Source organism: Schistocerca piceifrons, chromosome 1, assembly GCF_021461385.2.
Source record: "Schistocerca piceifrons isolate TAMUIC-IGC-003096 chromosome 1, iqSchPice1.1, whole genome shotgun sequence".
NCBI classification, from domain to species: Eukaryota; Metazoa; Arthropoda; class Insecta; order Orthoptera; family Acrididae; genus Schistocerca; species Schistocerca piceifrons.
The window spans coordinates 1,164,489,798-1,164,513,576 of record NC_060138.1 but is presented as its reverse complement, the minus strand read 5'-3'; the positions used below and the strand labels follow the sequence as shown (position 1 = coordinate 1,164,513,576).

Below are 23,779 nucleotides of genomic sequence, written 5' to 3'. Positions count from 1 at the left end.
GTTTTATGCATTTTTAACTTTGAATCCATGAGATATTATTGTCTTTGGCAATCGTATTCGTGCTAAATGAATTAGTGATTATGATCTGTGCCTCAGATAAAAAGGACAATTCAGTACATGTATAAATAGTAAAAATCATTGTAATAATTGCTCTGTTCTCTTTGGGTTTCGTTAGGAGTAACGCTTGCGTGTTAAGCAAATGTATATGCTGGCCGTGAGTCTTTTTTTCATGACGCTTGAGATCCGCCATTAGGCGAGTCGTCGTAAAAAGGTGTGTAAAATTAATGCATTTTTGTTTGAATATAAAGTTTGAGCAAACATGTTTTTAAAATAATTTGTAAAGTTGCCAGTCATTCGTCCCGTAAATAATGTAGACATTTTCAGCATTTAATTTAGCGGAAGCCGCTGTACCAATCTGCGAGGGCAAAGGCCGCAACCGCGGCAAAATTAATAAAAATATTTCAGGCATCGCAGTCGTCTCGCCGGTAAAGCGAGGTAACATAATATTTAACATTTTCTTACAGCTTCCAGCAGTGCCGGCAGACTATATTATATAACTCAGTGCATCTCTCAGTTTGATTTGGAAGGTACTGTGCGACATGTTCTATGCGAACACAAAAATATGACGAATAACTGTGTTATGACTATCATTTTCACATTTTGTGGCAAGGTCTGCTCTGTGAAACTAAAGCAATATTTTACATTATTTCCCTGAGATTAAGAGGACGCGGGCTAGCCGCGCGCCTGTTCTGATTAACAGTATTCAAGAATCCACTGCATAACGTAAGCAACATTCAGTGCTGTGACGATCATTTGAATTTCATTACTGACTTTTCTGAATACGATGCAAGGTAGTGAGTTCAGATACAGTTTTCTTTCTTTCTTTCTTTCTTTATTATGTTACAGTAGCAAGTGAATATTTCCTAGATAATTATCCAGAGCAGATGTGGAAAAGCAATAATTTGATCCACGGTGTGCCACATTTATGATAAAAGTGTTTATTCCCTCTCCCACTCCATGTCTGAACTTAACATATGTGTGCTAGTGTGACTCATACAGCCAAAGTGAAATATTTACTCAACATTACTCAAAGTTACTCAAAGTTACTTGCTTTTATGAAGAAAGAATTACAAAGTAAAGGCAGTGTAATAACACTGAATCAAAACCATAGCAACTTGTTACAAATAATTTTGTGTACTGCCATCAGCTCTCAGTTTCAGTTTTATATCAGTCTGAACATTGCAAATCCAAACTTTAATATTGTAAAGCAAAGTTACTAGTTACCATGTACAAACTTACTTGCTGCTACACGTATATAATCATAGCTAAATAAATAAAACCACAAGCCGAATAAAATTAACTCCAGTAGTAAAAAAGTGAGAGGAGGAGTAAGGGAGACGGAATAAGACCTTTGCCCTTGTCCTGGCTTCTGTGCTGTGCCTTGCCTTGCGTGTACCTTTTAAGCTACCCTTTTCCCAACTCAACATTTAGTCCTATGGCGTGTCCTCTTATGACACATTCTTCTTTATGCGTGCATCTTAACCTAGAGGCAGCATATCTTTCGTTCCCTTTAGCACAAAACTCAATTTATATTCCTTTCATCTCCCACAGCTGCATCATCAGCGAACAGTATTGTGCTAATTTTTTGTGCTTTACCAACAATAGTTCTTTAATTCCCTTGTCAACGAACAAATTAACATCAGAGGTTACAATGGACTTGACTTGTATATTGCCTGATTTTGACTTCGTCTACATTTGTCAGTGCAGACTGTTCTAATTCGCTTTGAAGAAAGAGAGTGGTCTCCGTCTGCGCGCCTAAATAGGAAAAACCTTTTATCTCACCCCATATTATAAAACACGTTTCCATATTTGAAGCGCCACTACAACGTCTGTAATAAGACCACCTCTGCGTTTTGAATGTGCTTCTCCACTGCATATACACAACACACGATCATTTCGCAGTGTGTTTATACGTGCCAGCCGCGTGCAGTAAACAGAAGATTTATCAGTTTCTATGATCAAATCTAAGGCGAGGGTACGAGCCGTAAGTAGTCTAATATTGTCTTCATGTCCATAGGGGAGGGAAACGTAGGGGGCTATCTTATGTTCTTCACTCAATACTGATTCTTTAAACTTTATGTTTTTCGCGGAATAGTTTACGTTTATCTTCAAGCTACAGCCAATTCGAGTTTTTCACTATTTCCGTGGCGCTCTCCCAAGAGTCAAACAAACCTGTGACCATTCGTGCCACCCTTCTCTTGTATACGTTCAGCATTATCTGTTACTGCATATTGGCATGGTTCTCGCACGCTTGAGAAATATTCTGAGATGGAATACACAACTGCTTTGTAAGCAGTCTCCTTTGTAGACCGACTGCATTTTCTCAGTATCCTGTCAATGAACGCAAGTCTGCCACCTGTTCTACCTATGAATCAGCCTATGTTATCGTTCCATTTCAACAGCCCACAAATTTTTACACCCAGGTGTTTGTACAAGCTGACATTCTACAGTCTCCTTGATATTTTAGTCCTAGGATATTAAGTTCCCGCGTTTTGTAAAGTGCACAGCTTTGTTGGATGGTTGATTGATTGATTTGGGGGGAGGGGACCAAACAGCGAGGTGATCGGTCCCTTCGGATTAGGGAAGGAAGCCGGCCGTGCCCTTTCAAAGGAATCATCCCGGCATTTGCCTGAAACTATTTAGGGAAACAACGGAAAACCAAAATCAAGATGGCCGGAAGCGTATTGCGGAGAAACAGTTCGCATTTGTAGCGAGAAAAGGAATAAGAGATGCTATTGGAATGTTAAGAATCATAGGGGAAAGACGTATTGAGAAAGGTAGAGAAATTTATGCTGGTTTTATTGATTTGGAAAAAATCTTTCGACCAAGTTCAATGGGACAAGGTGATGGGTATTCCGAAGAGGGGAGGAGTAGATTGTTAAGAGATGACAGGTGCAGAATCTATACTTATAACAGAAAGTAAGGATAATGATTGGAAATGAAATATCAGAGGAAAGCAGCTTTGGAAGGGGAGTTAGAAAAGGTTGTTACCTCTGCTCTTTGTTGTTCAACGTATACCTGGAAGAGATTATTGTGAAAGGCTTAGATGGAAAAAGAGGAGTATGTGTTTTTAAGAAGAGAATAGCGTGTATTGTATTTGCTGATGACATGGTATTAGGGGGCAGAAAGTGAACGAACTGTAAATAATAGACCAAAAGCTTGTGCGGAATATACGATGAGAACAAATACAACAAAACGAATAGTGTGCTAATCAGCACAGGAATGCTCTTACTTGGCTAATAATAGTTTGTTCTGTCACCAGAACAAGCTATTATTAGCTAAGTAAGAGCATTGAAGAATTTTGGAAGTACGACCACTGAAGACGAGATGTCGTCAGGAGGTCAAAACAATGATATAGCGAAGGAAGCATTCAATGGAAAGAGGAGATTAGTATGTGGCAAACTAGATAAGCGTCTGACGAAAATGTTTTGCAAGCGTTTTGTCTGCAGTACGGAACTCTATCGAGCAGAAATAGAAAAGGCTAGACGGATTTCAGATGCGGATGTGGAGTATAATTAAGAAGATAAGCCGAACAGAAAGAAGAAGAAGGAGAAGAAGAAGAAGCTGATGCTGATTTGAGGTGAGAGGCGCTGCGATATCATGGTCATCAGCGCCCTGACGAAAAGCCAGCATGCTAATCTTATGGGTGGGAATGAAGGCTGTCCCCACATGCGGAGCAGTTTCTAACATATTAAAGTCTGCCTCCTTTCCCCACCAATTTAGGGATGAGTCCTGACAGTTCACAAAATTTTAACACCGGAATCAGTATCTGCGAGGAGGTGGGCCGATTTCTATTGGGACTGAGGGTTGCCCTAATATCAGTATACAGGACGTTGCTGCAATATGTTGAACTGACAGTGGCACGCCACAAACTTCAGAGTGGTGGATCCTCCCGCTGGAGGAGGAAGCCATGTGCGAAAGGGCTAAGTCCGAAGCGCAGTCTGGTAAGCAGAACCTCCTTCCAACAGTGAGGCTGACATGAGGTCCGCCGTGCCTTTGTGGTCGATTTGAGCGACCGCAGTTTGTTTTCTGTCATCTGCAACCATTCAGTTTCCCACTTATGCATGATGCATCTGTCAGAAAATGAGATGGTGGCGTGCAACACGATGGGACATTGATGGACAGTACCATACAGACATCTTCGTCGGCCATGTTGTTGCCCTGTATTTGTGGCCGCCAGGTACCCAGCAAAAGACGATAATCTTGACACGGTTTTGGAACCGCTGTAAGGCGTCATGGATGAACTGAATCATCTGGTCTACTGGATACATTTGGTGAAGTGCCTGCAGCGCACTAAGCGAGTCTTAACAGACAAGAAACCTTGTACGGTGATGTCCGTGAACCCTCTCCAGTGCCATAAAATTCCGCATCGCAGTTTGTAGATTGTTCCGGAAGACACACTTTAAAACCCCTATCAGGGAAAACAGCAGAATTTAGGACATTCTGTAGCCGAGTCCATCTGTGTAAACAACAACGAAACTGCGGTACATACTTAAAATGGTCGAAATCAAAATTGTAAAAACATTATCTGGAGTACAAGTTTTCTAGTACTGTGTCAAGCTTAAAATCACTTTGGGCCTCTGACGACGCCAAGGCGAAAATGCGTTCCATCCCTGGCTCTGAACTTAGATGCCCGATAGATCCAGATCCTTGAGACAGTCTTCAGCACGTATGGGGCCGATTCCTTACCAACCGTTCGAAGATGAGTTGGACCACTGAACTAAATGTCAATGACTGAGGTGACGCTGAGATTTTCAGCGCCGGTCGCGCCAAAAGGATACGTTACCGAATCCAGAGTGGTGGTTCACGAGCCTCTACACACTGACCCTGAACAAGGCTGGTTCGAAAGGCTCCAGTCGATATCCGAATGCCCTCATGGTGGACAGCATCTAACATCTTGATGTAGGAAGGACAGGCTGATCCGTAGACCACGCTGCCATAACGTAAACGTGATCGAACAAATGCCCTATAAAACTGCAGGAGGCGTCAACTGTCAGCTCCCCGTGTCTAAACGGAAAGAGTGAGTAAGGAAAGAGTATTGGAATAAATGGGGAGGAGAATACAGCTACAGATTATAAGAGAAAGCAAGAAGAAATGGATGACACATACGTTGAGATAGGAATGCTTGGTATCAGAATCTTTGGAAGGAACTGTTTGATGGAGGAGATTGAGAGGGAGGAGGTGATTCAAGATGACGGACGACGTAAAGGGAAGCTGAAATTACGCGGACAGAAAGAGGATGACGCAGTAGAGCACAGAGTTACTATATGAAAACCTTCCTTTGCGTAGAACGCTGATGATAATGATCTATGACATGTCTGGTGCTACTACTGATATCGTCTGCGGCGCCCCAATACATCGGTCGACGGCTCTCCATTCCAAGGTTATAGGCTGCGTCCTCACTTCCAACAAAGTCTCGATCCAGTCACAAATTTCTTTTGATATCCTATATGACTGTACTTTCCTAAACTATCATCGATGTGGTACTGAGTTTAATTCTTTTCGGAAGCGAAGAAATACCGCCTCTCCCTGACTGCCTTTTACCACGGCTTGCAAGATTGGATAACCCCCAAGTTAGGTTTCGTGTGACCTAAGTTTTTCGGAATCCATGCTGGTTGACATGGAGGCTATTCTGTTCGAGATAGCTCATTATACTTTAGTTCAGATTACTCTAAAACAGATGGACCTTAAAGAAGTTGGACTGTAGTTTTGGGAGTTCCTTACGGTACAGTTCTTGTAGACGGGTATGACGTCAGCTTTCTTCCGACAACTGGGATACTTTTTTCTCCCGAGGGATCCATGGCATAGTTTCTTACTGATTGTGGAATGCAGGTGTGATGATGGACGTCTACCTCTTAAGGTGCTCCAAAAGCTTAGGGTTCAAGACTCCCTTCAGCAACTAGTTTTGATTAGTCGGGAAATTTCAGAACGGCGAATACTTATACGAAGAGTGATCTATTCATTCTGGAAACAACCTCCAGAAGAGGACTACCAGTACATGGTGGGCCGTGCGCCAGGATTGGCCCTTATGCATTATAAGATTTTAGTCTTGACCTTAAATTTTCACCTTTACGTTTCCGTCTCCGTGTGAGTAAGTGTTCCACTAGGTTCATGAGCAATGTTGTATTTGCCAATAAGTTTTCACTGCAGTCGTTATGTACTCACCATATCCCGAGATTTCAAGAATTATGTATCCAAAGGATTCATTTATTTATTTTATTTATTTATTTAACCTGATCAGATTAGGGCCATCAGGCCCTCTCTTACATCGGACCAGTGTTTCACACATGCAGCATTTCACACATCAGAGTTACATCATGACAATAGTTTAAATAAGAAAATTTGATTACTCTAGTCACAATATGAATAAAGAGTAATGACTAAGACCTAGTAAGTACTGGCAGTATTTTTACAACAGGTGCTACACATACAAATTATGATAAAAGTAATGATAGTAATAGTAAAAAATCAAATAATGATAAACATTAGAAAAATTGGCAATAGTAATGAAGATTTGTGCAGATGTACATTAATATCTTGGTGTGTAAAGTAGATGTTTACTAGTACAGCGAGTTTTGGGGAAGGGAGATTTAAGGAGGGGGAAAGAGGGAAGTGATGAGGTGAAGTGCATTCATGTACAGAGGAAGGCATTACTGTTGCTTAAGTAGATACGTCATTAACTGTTTTTTGAAGCCAAACATGTTTTTAAGTTCTCTAACGTAACGAGGGAGGCTATTCCAGAGTCGGGTTCCCGCTACTGTAAAGGACTTGGAGAAGGTGACTGAGCGATGCAGTGGAACAGAGAGGATTTTACTATGATGGGTACGTGTGTTTCTGTCATGTTGTTCCGACATAAGCGTTAAGGACGAGGAGAGAGATGAGGGACAGTGTACATTTTTTTATTGTGCAGTACTGGGTGAACTGCTAGAACACACAAAATTTACATTAAAAAAGGAAATAAGAGAATGAAATGGAATTAAAATCAATTTCGTATACGAGGATAAGACGAAAGAATTGCATTGTCTGGTTAGCAATATTGAAGTCTAACGGTAAAGGTAATTAGAGACTGGGAATACATCGCCAACGTTTTCAACGAAACCACCCAGCTTTTGTGTGAGGTGATTTATGGTGAATGCTACAGAAAACCTAAAGAATGCGATCCACGTTCGCTGTGTCCAGCAATAGAATAGGAAAAGAAAGAACTGCCCGAAGATTTAGTGGTTATCAGCGCCAATGGTAATACATTTTGAAGACCTAATGCTTGTTGAACGTTTCCAGAATTGGAACACTGACAAAATCGAACCAATACATTTTTATCGACGCTCGCATAATGTCTCATACATATTGACAGCATTAACGCAGTACTGATTAAAAGTGAACATGGATGTCTCAAAAATACAAGATGCGTTTTATAATCATTTCCATGGCTCAATAAATTGACTGGAAACTATGGAGCACGTAAATGGAAGTTTTTTAGAGTAAGACATCTGATGTAGTCCATAGGGGAGAGGCGGGGGGAGGGGGGGGGTGGACCACAAGCCATTGAAGATACAAAGTCATTGTCGCACAGACTTAACACTATAAGATTATTAAATCAAAAAAACACAAGGAAGTTCAACCAAAGCGTTCCAGTCCTAAAGCAAAATCTATTATGGATTAGGCAAAGTTTTCAAAATAGATGAAGCTCTGAAATATTGTGCTTTATAGCTACTGTTGCGTTCATGAAAGTGTATGAAGTTTCAATTGTCAATATTAAACAGCCATGTAATTTTGGGAAAAGAATCAAAATTTATATCAGCTCGTAGAATAAAACTATTTTGTGCACAGGGGTCACTTTATTTACAACAAACAATGCAGCATTGAGCAGATGTGAGATTTATTTTCGGATTTTAAACAGGGAATGTGTAGAAATTAGTTACAGTGCTAAATTGTTTTTCCATGGACCGTGATGCAAGTAAATCTATCAGCCCTGTGTGCAAAAGAATTTCTCGCACATGGGAACTACGAACAACAGTGTTTCAGAAAGCTTTGACAGTTTAGTAGCTAAAGATGCAAATTATGTACGTTGGATAAAACTATAGTTTGAATAGGGGTCAAATTAAAAAAGGGAACACTGAGTAATTACAGAAACGTTTAACACAAAAAGTGTACGATTATTTGCTAAATTCAGTGTGTGTTAAATTTCGTACCTCGTCACTATTGTAGTGTCTATAAAGATAATTTCTCTAGTGTAGTAGAGTGTAGGTTCCATGACTTACGGACTGCAATGTTGTATTTGCAGAAACACATGAAATGAAATGTTTCTACAGCAGCAGAGGTATGTGGGTTATCGATCTTCGCAGCTTCGAATCATGCGCACAGAATCTAAACAGTTATAGTGAACTACTGTTCTAGCCAGAATGACAATATGTCCTTTTCCAAAATAAAGTAATTATTGTTACATTCGGTAAAGATTTTATGTTAACTGGTCTGGTTTCTCACCAAGATATTTCTACTAGTTGAACTGAGTAGTTGTGTCGTTTTAAGAAAACATTTTTTTACGCAGTCATTTAGGGAGTGCCACATCACGGCGAACACTGTACTGACCCATACCTGTTGCTCGTCGTATCATAACTGCCCTGCGCAACTCAAGGGAATATAATCCACGCCCCCATTTCGTCGAAACCAACGTTCGTATAATCATGGAGCCACAGATTATTTAAAGCACGCCACAACACCCGACGGCTAACAGAGCGATTGAATTGGGACTATTGGCTTTAATTCGTACAGCGCATGCTCGGGTACTATTTACTTGATTGGGCCGCCGACTGCAAGTGGGACAAAGATTATACCCGCATGGCGGAATGTTTACTACAGGACTAGCACATTCATTCATATGTTTCCGATCAGCAGATCGTGCATCGTGGGATGCTGAAGCAGTACAAGTTACGGCGAGTTCTCGCAAAAAAACAATTCGTCCTAATCGGCTGAAATGAGGACTTCTTGTTCTCGTATATGACTCTGTAGCCTTTATGAGCTTGTTTAAAGAAAATTTCCCACTTTCATCTGTAGAGGTTTCTTTCTTTTGTACCAATATCGGCGTCACGCCGTTGTTAGGAGTAAATATTAGATAGCATGTCACGGGACAGATGTAATTATGGGTACCTTTATAAGGTGGCGTCCCGCATTAGAGAAACGGAAGCAACAGCCGTGACGACTGACAAGCAACATGGTGCGCAAACTAATCAGTGATCACAGCTGTTGCTATCTTTGCTACGATATGGGACACTACCTTATAAGGGTATCATTGCTTATAACTGTTCAGAGACTTGGCATCGAATGCTCATGCTTGAAAAGGGAGTAACACCGATTATGCAATAGCGGAATAGAAACTTCTGCAGCGTAAGCGGAAAATGACGTTCTCTAAGTGAAATAAAGACGCCTAAAGTGACGTCTACCTTTGTATTGGCCATGCAGGGATAAATGTGCAGCTACCCACCGCACCACAAAGTTTGATTATTGCTCCTGGAACAGCTCTCGTAACTCGTCAGTAGTGACAACACATTCCGGACGCTGTTCACTAAACTAGCCTGGGAGCATGATAAAGCATGGATGCAATTTACGTATTTTACCTGTCGCATTTTGGGGTCATGCAGCCGTTAGTGACGGCGCCGGACGTGGCGCAGCCGCCCCCGCGGAGGGCGGCGTGTCGGCGCGCGGGGGCGGTGCGCCTCCTGAGATGTGTGGTGGTGCGCGACACACTGCCCTCGCCACACGTGTCCACCAGTGGGGCCATGAACTTGAGGCCAGCTTACGTACGACCGCGGCGGCCGCCGCCGGCGCCGCCGCGTCGAAACGGCCGCGTCAAAAGGGGCACCTCACCACAGGGGACGAGCCCCACGCACGTGGCGGAGGCGATTCCGCGAGCCTTCGGTACTTCCATGGGCACGAATTCGCGAACCAAGGGCCGGCTTCCGCGCAGCGATCAATACTCCGCGCGAAAGGGTCATGGCCGCTAGAACGGCTCGCGTGGACGCGACGCCGGATCGTTTGCAGCTAGATTGTTCCTGTGCGAGTGACGCACAGAATAATTAAAAGTGGCGCACAGTCTTTGAAATTTCTGTTACTTTATTTGAACTTGACAGGCTACGACAATACGACGACGGTTTCCTCATATAAAATTACGCAGTCATGGATGCTAGAACGTCCAGAACGGACGCAACACTTAATAAATAATGCACAGAACGCTTTCTTTTATTATGCGGACAGTATATCGAAGCAGTAGGCCACGACCGTAAACAAACGAGAACTGACTGTTCGAGGGGAGGGGGAACGGTGCGGGGGAATAAGCTCCGGCTCCCTCTCGAAGGGCTGCCATCCCACGTCTGCGTTCTGTGCTTCCACGAACGTAGAGGTGATATAACCGTCATGTAAATTGCTTATTACTTTTCTTGTGGTGAGAGTCACATTTTAATTCCTTAATGCACCAGCATCTCATTTCAAAATCAGAAAAAAAGCAAATTTTAATACATAAAACATCTGGTAGTGGCTTCAGCTCATTTGTTTGCTTCGGTTGGCAGCGGTGGTTCAGGTCCGACCTCTACCGGTGCTATACGCAACCATAGTTCTAAACACCTCCCACCTGAAACTGCCACGACATAGCATCAGCGTAATACCTATAAATGTTTTCAGGCTGCGTCTTCCCACTCATCGAATATAGCCTCTATACTTTTCAATGAAAAAGTCCTGACATATGACTGTTTTTACAATTTTTAAATTTTACTCCATCTGAAAGTGTTCAGCGACCGTACTCATTTCATTTGGAGAATGAAGTTACAGCAGTCAGTGGCAACTTGTGTTTATTGTAGCAGATTTAGGTTTCTATCACTGGGTGACATCTTCAGCGCTAGAAGAAACACTGGTACTAATTGTAATACAATGGCATGCATGATAACACCAAAGTATAACTGCATCAATTTCATATACAGTATAATTGACTCGTACATACAAGCAGATACAGTTAACTTTTCAGCCGTTTTGCATAGTCCTCCTCTGATTATACACGTCAAGAGTTCGAACTTGAGTGATGACGTTTTTTAGTGTTATCTCACAGCTGGCCTCAGTGTACACCATATATGAATATCGTGCACTCTATGTATGCATCATATTGCATTACTGCATTGTATATATAAAGTATTTCACATTGTTATCACTGATTGTAACTACTTTTACTGCGTTATCATCATCCTATTGTATATCGATAAAAATTAATTTCCTTAAAACGGTAATTTTTGTGATAATATAAATAAACAGCTACATGTATACAATACAATACTGTAACAGACGCATGTCTGGAGGGCGCCATAGTCATGTATGACGCACACTGACGCCAGCATGGGGTAACTGTAAACAACAGCCTCGCTGCAATTCGGACTCTGTGTATAGTCTAACAGGGGCTATGTCAAATAATGGCTGAAAATTTATATGCTGGTATGTACGACACACTTTTGTGTGAGATTTATGCAGTTTTACTTCGTTGTTATGTATGCGATTGTATTCAATTGGTTCCTGTATTGTCTCTGGCACTGAATGGTAACTCAGTGACCGAAATCTAGATCTGCCACAATAAACACAAGTTGCGACGGATTGCTGAACCTTCTTTCACCAATTGAATCTTTACTGTTTTATCCAAGGCAACATCCCTATTCCAATCTATCACACGGCTCTTCGGTTATACAAGTTCCAACGTGCGGGCGAGCGAGTGCTTTCTTTGAGAATGTGTAGCCAAACTCCAAGAAATTAAGGTTATGCCTAGCGCCGGTTTTGGACTACGTTCTGTATGTACCTGTTTTTGTCACAATGATTTGTTGATGATTGTAAAATAAGACAAGCCTTTCTATGACATCTCTCTAACCGAACTCTAAAAATTTATTGATCACGGGGATGGTGCACCTTTCCAACCGTTGAACTAATTTCGTCTTCAAGTTAAAGTCAGATTCATCAGTAGCGACAAGGACACTCCAGGTTCAGCGTAGAATCTTTGTTTCATCAAGACTGTTACGCTCGCTCATGAACAGTGTAACACTCAGGCTCACAGCGAAGAATACCCCTACACTGGCGGTGTGCGGCAACCCATCAGACAGCCGTGTTACGCACTTCCACGGTCGGAGGCACTGCTCGTGTTTCACTGTAGTGTTTGTAGCCTTGCTGCTCAGTTCAAGCATCGCGGAAGGAAGTTACATTAATAGGAAATCCATAACCTGATGTAAATATGAAGTTATATACAATAAATAAATACAGCTGAGTGAAACGCTCGAAACATATTATTCCTTATCGTAGAAAATATATATATAATTTTCTACGATAAGGAATAATATGTTTCGAGCGTTTCACTCAGCTGTCTTTATGATGTAAAACGTCATATTTACATTAGGTTTCGGATTTACTATTAATGTAACTCAATACTTAGACGCGCTTTACGTATAACTGCAACGAAGATGATTGTATTAACTTATTGTACGTCATAAAAACATATTTGATAATCTTGTTCGTGTACGGGTAGGCGGCCTCGACATTTTTCGAAAGAAAAGATTGACGGAGGACATCGAAGTCCAAAGAAGGGCAACTCGTTTTGTATCATCGTGAAATTGGGGGAGATGGCGGAGTGCGTCACATATATGATAAGTGAGTTGGGGTGGCAATCATTAAAACAAAGGCGTTAATCGTTGCCACGAGATCTGTTCACCCAAGTTCAGTCATCAACTTTCTCCTCCGGCTGCGAAAATATTTTGTCGCCAACCTACGTAGGGAGAAATGATGTTCGTAATAAAGCGAGAGAAATCGGAGCTCTTGCACAACGATTTAAGCGTTAATTTTCCCATGGCGATCTTAGAGAGAGGAACGGTTGAGATATAGTCTGAAGGTCGTTTGAAGAACATTCTGCCAAACACTTAAGTCTGAATTGCAGAGGAGTCATGTAGATGTGCAAAACATTGTTTTCGGAGGTTGTGATTTCTCACGTAACAAATAACTTCTTGAAATGAACAGCTCTCCAAACCGCTGTTGTACGAAGTGCGCGAGAACTATTATAAATGTACAGGGTGATTATAATTAAAGTTAAGCTTTCAAACCGCTGTAGAAACAACACCACTGGTCAGAATGACGTCAAATTGCAACGGAATATTATCGGTGAAGGGGGAAAACATATGGCGAAAGAAAAATAAATAGCTATAAAATGTAGCAATAGATGGAGCTGTAATAATCATAATTTAATAGTGGTCGACTACAAATGACGAATGAATGATACAACAATGCCTGAGGTGTAAGTTTGACGTTAAACAGACTGCACTACTCAGTGTGCATGGGTGTCCAGGTGTGGTACTCTTAGATACGAAAGCCCATCCACCACGGCAAGGTCATATCACATCGGATGGAAAAATCGCTTTTTAGTTGTCCTGAGGCCAAAAGCAGCATAAAAAGGATCAAACACTTCGGTTTTTAATTGTCCTGAGGCAGAAACCGCAAAGAAGCACCAATCAAAATCAAATCGGATTATTACTTTCCCTGTGACGGGCGCAAAACGTGTTCAATACGCTGCCACCGTTTTCTGCAACAAGTTGAAATCAAGAAACATGTTCCACAAGTGATTGAAGTGTTTCTGGGGTCACGTTCGGAATGTGTTGCGCAATACGTGCCTTAAATGCAGTTAAGTTTGCAATCTGAACACTGAAAACAGCATCTTTCAGAAAGCCCCACAGCCAGAAGTCACATTGATCAAGGTCAGATGATCGGGACAGTCAGGCTGTAGGGAAATGGCGGCTGATAATTCTAGCATTTCCGAAATTGCGCTTCAGCAGTTGTTTAATTGGATTTGCAATGTGCGGAGGTGCGCCATCTACCATAAAAATGATCCCATCCACACGTCAACGCTGTTGGAGAGCTGGAATGACGTGGCTGCGCAGAAGACGCTCATAGCGCTTACCAGTGACGATACAGGTAATGGAAATGCCGTGTGGCTAGGGCTTCTCGTCGGGTAGACCGTTCGCCTGGTGCAAGTCTTTCGAGTTGACACCACTTCGGCGACTTGCGCGTCGATGAGGATGAAATGATAAGGACAACACAACACCCAGCCCCTGAGGGGAGAAAATCTCCGACCCAGCCGGGAATCGAAGCCGGGCCGTTAGGTATGACATTCCGTCGCGCTGACCACTCAGCTACCAGGGGCGGACACGATACAGGTAAAAGGATCGGAAGCACCCCTCTTCTCGAAAAAATATGGCGTTATGATAAATGATGCCGTAAACCCGCACCATATAGCGACGTATTCAGGATGAAGTGGTACTGCTTGATTTGCGTTTTTGATTTTCCGTTGCCCATATTCGACAATTCTGTGTATTGACACATCCGGTCAGATTGAAGTGGGCTTCGTCTGTCCACAAAATCCTGCACTGCCAATCTTTGTCCACGTCCATGCGAACAAGAAATTCCGAGGTAAAGGTCTCTCTTGCTGGCAGGCCAACAGGAAGCAACTCGTGCACATGCGTAATTTTGAATGGATAGTAAAGTAGGTTTCGTAGGATTTTACGCACCGTGCTCACGGGTATGTTCGGGCGATTCTCCGTGCACTGCACGTTTGCACATCACCACTCGTCTGCTCCTGCATTGCTGTAGCCACTGCTTCCACTGACGTCGAAACAGTTTCCTCCCTCTACGAGGTTGCACACCAAAAGGACCCATCTTTTCGAATTTCCTAATCGTTTCTCCAGACCAACGGCAGTCATCTGACCAAAGCCTTTCTTCAAACTCTTCAGTGTCCGAAACTTCTGCAGAGCGACGTGTGCACAGTCATCTTTCTTGTAATACAGATTTACAAGCAGAGCGCGATCCTGGATTGAGACGGTCACGGCGAACGTAGTAGACATGAAAGAAGGAAAAGCCGTTTACCCGGCGTATTCATACCAACTTCAATAGGTCGTGCGCATTAAAAGTGTTTTCATTTACGTTTTTCTGTCAGCACCATCTATTGATAAATTTTCACACTATTTTTTTTCTTCTACCATACGCTTTCCCCCATTCTCCGATAGTATTTCGTCAAAATTTGACGTCATTCTGACCAGTGGTGTTATTTCTACAGTGTTTTGATAGTTTTACTTTAATTATAATCACCCTGTACTTCGTTCTGTTTGGCCGTGTACCGCAACCCGGGGTATTTGACAGCTCCTGTACGCGTTTTTGGGGCTGGTTTGTTTGCAATATTACGCGAGTTGCATGGGTTGAACTCGTCAGTGTATTTCGAGACACAGAATGTATTTCTGGCAACATGCATAAACGTTCTTATTATTCAATAACATTGGTACTGTATACTTGTGGGAACTGTGTCAGAGAATGAGGCTTCTCGATATTGCTTTTTGCATGCAAGTAAAGGTACAGGGCGAGTATATGAGTTGTGCTAAGAATTTTCGGTGCCGCTCCTTTTTTGTTATTAAAATGGCAAAATTAGCTTGTCTTTCAAAAGAAACGTTAAATGAGCATCTCTAGCCGAGTCCTGGTTGCACCATTTGTTAATTTCAACTTTTTCCACTTCCTAATTTTTTTGCTTTTTTGACGCTTAATTCCTGAGAAATTAAAAACGAACGTTACTGTAAGGTTCTTATCTGCAAAACTTGGTTCTACGTAGTTCCTCAGTTCGCCGTAGAGCTCATATGTTCCCGATACTGTACTAATGTCGATCTAAGTAGGAAGAACGAACATGGTGGTAGATTGTTGAACTGTCAGTCTACCGGCCTTGTTACTTTAACGTAGGTAACGCCTCAAGAAGTGGTTTGACTGTGTGGCTCTCCCATTTTCCTCTGTTGCCACCATCAGTAATCAAGCACGAGGGCAGTTCAATAAGTAATGCAACACATTTTTTTTCTCGGCCAATTTTGGCTGAAAAAACCGGAAATTTCTTGTGGAATATTTTCAAACATTCCCGCTTCGTCTCGTATAGTTTCATTGACTTCCGACAGGTGGCAGCGCTGTACAGAGCTGTTAAAATGGCGTCTGTAACGGATGTGCGTTGCAAACAACGGGCAGTGATCGAGTTTCTTTTGGCGGAAAACCAGGGCATCTCAGATATTCATAGGCGCTTGCAGAATGTCTACGGTGATCTGGCAGTGGACAAAAGCACGGTGAGTCGTTGGGCAAAGCGTGTGTCATCATCGCCGCAAGGTCAAGCAAGACTGTCTGATCTCCCGCGTGCGGGCTGGCCGTGCACAGCTGTGACTCCTGCAATGGCGGAGCGTGCGAACACACTCGTTCGAGATGATCGACGGATCACCATCAAACAACTCAGTGCTCAACTCGACATCTCTGTTGGTAGTGCTGTCACAATTTTTCACCAGTTGGGATATTCAAAGTTTTGTTCCCGCTGGGTCCCTCGTTGTCTAACCGAACACCATAAAGAGCAAAGGAGAAACATCTGTGCGGAATTGCTTGCTCGTCATGTGGCTGAGGGCGACAATTTCTTGTCAAAGATTGTTACAGGCGATGAAACATGGGTTCATCACTTCGAACCTGAAACAAAACGGCAATCAATGGAGTGGCGCCACACCCACTCCCCTACCAAGAAAAAGTTTAAAGCCATACCCTCAGCCGGTAAAGTCATGGTTTCAGTCTTCTGGGACGCTGAAGGGGTTATTCTGTTCGATGTCCTTCCCCATGGTCAAACGATCAACTCTGAAGTGTATTGTGCTACTCTTCAGAAATTGAAGAAACGACTTCAGCGTGTTCGTAGGCACAAAAATCTGAACGAACTACTTCATGACAACGCAAGACCTCACACAAGTCTTCGCACCCGAGAGGAGCTCACAAAACTTCAGTGGACTGTTCTTCCTCATGCACCCTACAGCCCCGATCTCGCACCGTCGGATTTCCATATGTTTGGCCCAATGAAGGACGCAATCCGTGGGAGGCACTACGCGGATGATGAAGTTATTGATGCAGTACGACGTTGGCTCCGACATCGACCAGTGGAATGGTACCGTGCAGGCATACAGGCCCTCATTTCAAGGTGGCGTAAGGCCGTAGCATTGAATGGAGATTACGTTGAAAAGTAGTGTTGTGTAGCTAAAAGACTGGGGAATAACCTGGTGTATTTCAATGCTGAATAAAACAACCCCTGTTTCAGAAAAAATGTGTTGCATTACTTATTGAACTGCCCTCGTACGTTGAAACAAAGAGCACTCCGGAAAAATACGTGATATCGCTAAGCCGTTTAGTACAGGTGATATTCAGAGCGACGGGTCTGTTTTGGCATGCAGTATTTGTGATATATCAATAACAAGTGATGTAAAACAACGTAACCGGGGACGCCTGTCGACGGCAAGAATTCTTGGCGTCTGACGGTACTTCAGATTTGTTGGCCTAGTTGTCATGCATCATGAAAATATGGGGGGTTTACCCACGAAACGACACGGAGAAACTTACTGCTGCTACAGAGCCGGCAGCCACTCAGTCAGTCTACAGTCTTCTCCCGAGGGAAATACCCTAGATCTAATGATTAAAGCCGAATGAAATGATTTTAAAATGCGGAGATGTGTATCTTTTACCAACCATCAGGATCAATTATTTGCGAAAGTCTGCATCATGTACGAACTATATCTGAAGGTTAATGAATCAGAAGTTGCTGTAGGAACAACACCGCTTAACTGAAACTTTTATGACTATCGTATTTACAACAGTCAAACGTGATGCGGTATTTGGCAAAAGGCTTAATATTTACTTGTGGCAATACTTGTTAACACGTACAATACTTACTGTTAATTTTCAAAAACAGAAGTTGCTGCTTCATCTAAGTGCAAACATGGAGTTTCAGTGAAGTGATACAAAAAACAGCGGGCTTACGTTAGTTGTTCGACAAAAAAATAACCAGCAACTAATGTAAGCAAACAAATTTAATACAAAGATGCTGAACCTATCAGTTCGAAACCAGTAAAGGGGCAATTTGTGTAAATAAGTAGTATTATAACAGTGACCGGTTGCTGTTTTGTTCTTTGCAGGGATCAACTGTAAAGAAAAAGCTTCGTTACAGGCACTTAGAACCAGTTTCCTTGTATGTCATTTGGAGATTCTTAATGAAGTACTGTATTTTCTAATTTGTATTATTTTTTGCGGTGAAGCGGTGGGCACCGTAATCCCGTGGTGCCAGAAAAGTCTTTTTTTAATGCAAATCAGTTATCTACAAACAAGGATAAATTATTTTCATTCTCCTGAATAACGTCCGATTTGACGCTTAGAACATTTTCCATTTCCAGTCTTCACATTATCCAAAGCTGTCTAACAGTTCGGGAACTTCCCATTTTTAAACAGGGTCAAAAAGTGAGGAGCGTATAGTCATTCTCATGCAAAAAAGAAAGCTTCAGTTATGGTGTCTACCTCGTAAGGAAATCAGAATTCTAAGTAATTTCCGGTATGTTTCGGATACTTTAACTTAGTTATTAACATCAATATGGAACATTTTTATTTGTGCTGCGGTCTGTCGAATGAGAAATGTATTCATTGACTTACTGAGGCTTCACCTAATTTACCCAGAATGTTTCGAATGTGCGTTCACTTTTGCACAGAAAATTAATAAATGGCTCTGAGCACTATGGGACTTAACATCTATGGTCATCAGTCCCCTAGAACTTAGAACTACTTAAACCTAACTAACCCAAGGACATCACACACATCCATGCCCGAGGCAGGATTCGAACCTGCGACCGTAGCGGTCACGCTGTTCCAGACTGAAGCGCCTAGAACCGCACGGCCACACCGGCCGGCAGAAAATTAATACTTAGCTTTATTTTCACAAAGCATTTATGAGGGATGTATAATAATCGAACGTCAAACTACATACTTTCAAGGAACAGATGAATACCCTGTAAGTCTGATTGCATACACTACGCACTTTTTCTTGTAATTTCCCCTCTCACTATTCTGATTTTGTTTTTAATTAGTGTTATTTTTTCGACGGGGTAAGCTTGTGTGTTTTATGCTGGCGCTGTGTGTATTCATGCAGTGAATTTATAGACTTCTTAATGAGCATTACTCTTACAGGACGTCAGATGATGTTACGTAACTCCGAAATCGGTAGTTTATTGTAAGTAAGTATATTCGCCTATGTCGCTGCCTGCACTTCAAGAGCGGAAATGCAATTGCTCATATTCGTCTCACGATGTTCTGAGTGAGTACTTTAAATCATCAGTGGCATGTAATATGTCTCCTGACATTCTAAAGAATGTTACTGCGTTGTATCGTCTTATTATAGTTTTACATACGGCGTATTTAAAGCACCAAACGCATGTAGGCCTTGCAACAGATCATGCGTCCAACGGCATCGTATGAGTGATATTCCCTGCTGTGGTAGGGAAAAGAAGGGAACCAACGGAAAAATGATCCTATCGCAACACAAAGAAGGCGAATATACTCCTCTGTAAAAGATTGAAAAGTGGGGCAACAAACTGCCTCATTCTACCTACCTCAGCATCTTTAAAAATTTTCCCAAAAAGACATTCGCCCTTACGTTGAGGAAGATGAAGACATGGGCAGTGGGTAAGAGACTCAAAAGGAAAAAATACTGGACAATAGTAGACAGTGGTTGTGGCGTAGGAAGAGCGAACGAGACAATGGCACAGAGGGAAATAAAGATAAGGAGAAAGGGGGGGAGAGAGAGGGGGAGGGAGGGGGAGAGAGAGAGTTGGCGAATGGTAGTGGATGGATGAGACACTTAGAGTGAGCGACTAATGGTTGTGAGTTACAGTTAACGTACTGGAGTGGGAGGTTAGGTACATGAAAAAAAAAGGGGGGGCGAATATGTTCGCATGCCAAAATCGTGGGGAAAATATTTAAAGGTCCTGAGGAATGTAGACTGAGGCAGCTAGTACCACTATTTTAAACAGGAGCATATTCATCTTTTTGTGCTCCGATAGGTGCATTCTTTGCTGGTCTTTATTACTCATGGAAACGAGTCCAACCAACAAACTATTGTGATCCTTCCTAAATAATTGACTCCCATTCTACAGCAAAGTGTGAACGGCTACGAAATAGCCTCTCGGTTCGAAGATGTGTGTCACTGTTAGACCTAGACACCTTTACAGCCTGAATTTTGTCAGTACGTCTTTAGTACAAAGGTACTGTTTCGGACTTCGCTAAACTAAACGTTAATTAACTGTCGCTGAAACCGAAATGTGGTCCAAACACAATCCTGGGCACGGCACAGTACAGCAAGTGAGAAAGGCTATTGCGCTTAACATCGGTCTTAATTAACAATGAAAAATAATTTAAATCTTGTTCTACATATATCTTCTACAAAATTGTCGATATACGCCTGAAATGCTATTTTAGTATCAAGCCAAGCCCCGATAATAGCTTCGTAATAAATTACGACTATTACTTAAAATTATCTTGGAACCCACATTTTGTTATTTGAGACGACATTATTGAAGTTTAATTCCAATTATTTCCTCTTCAATTTTTCTGCTAAAGCTCACGTTACGAATTGAAGGCACACTCAGATGAGAGTTTTGCCGTTTTTTCCGTCGTCATGAGGGAAGATTTTTACCTACAACACTTTCAGATTTTTCAGTGCAACGCTGCCGATTACTCTTTCCACCGATTATGTACCACCGATTTACCACTGTCTCACTGAACAGAACATTGTTCTGCGAGTCTAACTTAAAACTACCATTAGTGATTCAGACCACTCTCCATACGTACGTTTAACTATTTTCTCATTCAGTATCCTTAACGAATTAGAAACAACTATCAGTTCAATCTGGAAACTGATAATTATAGATTTCCTACTTACTGTTGCAGCTGTTAATGTCCTATTCACCATAAGGTAACAATGACGAGTGAAGGTGATCAGAAGGGATAGATTGTGATAAAACGATGCAGTTACATAATGACTTTATTACTTGGAGTCTATATTTCCTGTTAATTTCCCTGCTCCAGTTTCATCTTCAAGGTATCGGAATTCAAGTCTGTTTTCATTCTTCATAAGATAAAAGTACAATGAATTTATCGGCTCTGTGCTGTGTACGCAAGACAGCTGCGACTTTTCGTAACCCTTTAAAAGATGCGCATTAGCGACGCTTCGAGAACTTTAGGTGCGCGATCAGCAGGTTGCAGAGGATTCGTCCTAATTATACGCTAATAAGTAACGAGAGGATAGAACTAATTTTAACTGTTTGCGTAGCGCAGTGTTAAACTTCCAACCGGCAACAGGAGCGTCGCAGAACTTTCGATAGCAACCAACGGCGCTGCCTTCGCAAGCGATTTCGATGTAGTACTCAATGTGGACGCTAGGTGGCAGCTGAGTTGCCTTTCTCACTTACCGGCAGGGAAACAAATCTCGAACATTTCATTTCACGGTAATTTAACTCCCGTAACACACGTGTAAATTCCACTTTCTACAGATTTCAGCTCCTATAACGCACACTAAAGAGAAATGTTTCATTAACTGTCACACTCGTTTTTTAGGAGCATGAAAGGGAAGCAGTGGTTGGGAAGGGAGTGAGACAAGGTTGTAGCCTATCCCCGATGTTATTCAATCTGTATACGAAGCAGGCAGTAAAGGAAAAAAAAAAATGAAGTAGGAATTAAAATCCATGGAGAAGAAATAAAAACTGAGGTTCGCCGATGACATATATCAACAAAAGCAAAACGAGGATAATGCGGTTTAGTCGAATTAAGTCCGGTGATGCTGAGGGAATTAGACTAGGAAGTGAGACAAAGTAGTAGATGAGTTTTACTATTTGGGGAGCAAAATCACTGATGATGGTCGAAGTAGAGAGGATATAAAATGTAGACTGGCAATGGCAAGGAAAGCGTTTCTGGAGAAGAGAAATTTGCTAACATGGAGTATAGATTTAAGTGTCAGGAAGTAGTTTCTGAAAGTATTTGTATGGAGTGTAGCCATGTATGGAAGTGAAACATGGACGATAAATAGTTTGGACAGGAAGAGAATAGAAGCTTTCGAAATGTGGTGCTACAGAAGAATGCTGAAGATTAGATGGGTACATCACATAACTAATGAGGAGGTATTGAATAGAATTGGAGAGGAGTTTGTGGCACAACTTGAATAGAAGAAGGGATCGGTTGGTAGGACATGCTCTGAGGCATCAAGGGATCACTAATTTAGTATTGGAGGGAAGCGTGGAGGGTAAAAATCGTTGAGGGAGACCAAGAGATGAATACACTAAGCAGATTCAGAAGGATTTAGGTTGCAGTAGGGGCAAGCTTCATCTCCCAGATGAAGCTTGGCCCGGATAGAGTAGCATGGAGAGCTGCGTCAAACCTATCTCTGGACTGAGGACCACAAGAACATCATGTACGTCACGAGGCTGTCTTGGAATCTAGTCAGAAGTCTAAACAACTGCTTCCTGCTCTTACTAGCCATCACACTCCTTGTAAAATGCCCGGTGCTGCCAAAAATTCGTATCATGTACTTGGACCTAAAGTGCTGAGGTTCAATCAGTATCATGTACATGACCTAATCATACCAATGTACTCTTTCGAGATGCGGATAAATTACACTGAAGAGGAAAGGAAAAAATGCAGACGGAATGTGGGTTCTCTGAAGGCAACTTACAAAAGAATGGCAGAAAAATATCTCCACGAACGAGCATTGTCTTCATTATGAGATGTCAAAATTGCCGTCCTACCATGGATAAAAGTCTCCGAAACGTGTTGCACCAAGTGATTGGTGACGAAACGCTTCCGTATTTAAACTTTCAGCACACAGTCACCGATACAGCTTGAGTTACCGTTGTTGGAGGTGAACAAAAAATATCTGTGAAAACGCCAATTCTTTACATTTCAGATTTCTTTATTTCGGAATTTTCACTTGCAGAGACGTTCATACATTACTCAGAAGCAGGTAGACAGTATTACGTTACAGTACATACAGAATCACACATATAATCTTTCAGAACCATGAAGTAATATGTCATTCTCTAAATAGCTGCTCCACGAAAATATCAGGTATCAAATTCGCACACACACACACACACACACACACACACACACACACACACACACACACACACACACAGAGAGAGAGAGAGAGAGAGAGAGAGATGTTAATTTTAATGAATTTACTACGAAAGACATAAGATGTTGCAGACAACAATTGTCAACACTGTTGTTTTTTTAGTACTTTATCTTATAACGACTTTAGGACGAAGTTGCAGTTACGAAAATTATGATGAATAGCACAGTCGATGGCGAAGATCATGTCGTTTAAACAAAATTCAACGACACTAATCGCAAAGCAAATACACTTTTGGATACACATGTGCGTTAAAGGTTCCTACTGACAGGCAACGGCCCGATATGCTCCACTGTAGGACAGATTATACACGCTCTGCAGTTTTATATGTCGCCCGCTTTTCAGAACACATCTGCACGAGGTAACAACCAAGTCCACTTAATGTTTTCGTCAAGGTCTGAAATTTTTGTGTATCAAGCGTGAATTTTTTCCAGTAGTAAGGATTAGGTCAGATTTGAAGTCCCTATAGATGAGGAGAAATTTTTTTAACAAGTCTGAATGCACATCTGTGTTATCTATGAAGTTACAAAGCATCTATCACCACATACTGTGTATGATCCAAATTAGTAAATCGAAGCCGATTCAACAGTTACTGAAGGAGGGATCAGAAAATTAGTCTTGCTGACCTGTGTTCTATACAAAGCCCTCTCATTCTGACGAGAATTGCAA

The 23,779-nt window shown here is 41.9% G+C and overlaps 1 protein-coding gene across 3 annotated transcripts in view; it reads right to left on the bottom strand.

Annotated features, from left to right (window-relative positions):
- LOC124781209 (scoloptoxin SSD14) overlaps positions 1 to 23,779 on the bottom strand; it is a 534,282-nt gene that overhangs the window by 172,811 nt on the left and 337,692 nt on the right. The window contains exon 1 of one of the 3 annotated variants that reach the window (XM_047253843.1): positions 9,672 to 9,777. The exons of the other annotated variants lie outside the window; for them this stretch is intronic. Coding sequence (XP_047109799.1) covers positions 9,672 to 9,691 — 20 coding nt within the window. The 5' untranslated portion in view covers positions 9,692 to 9,777. Of the gene's footprint in view, positions 1 to 9,671; positions 9,778 to 23,779 lie in introns of those variants that run through there. 3 annotated transcript variants of the gene reach the window in all.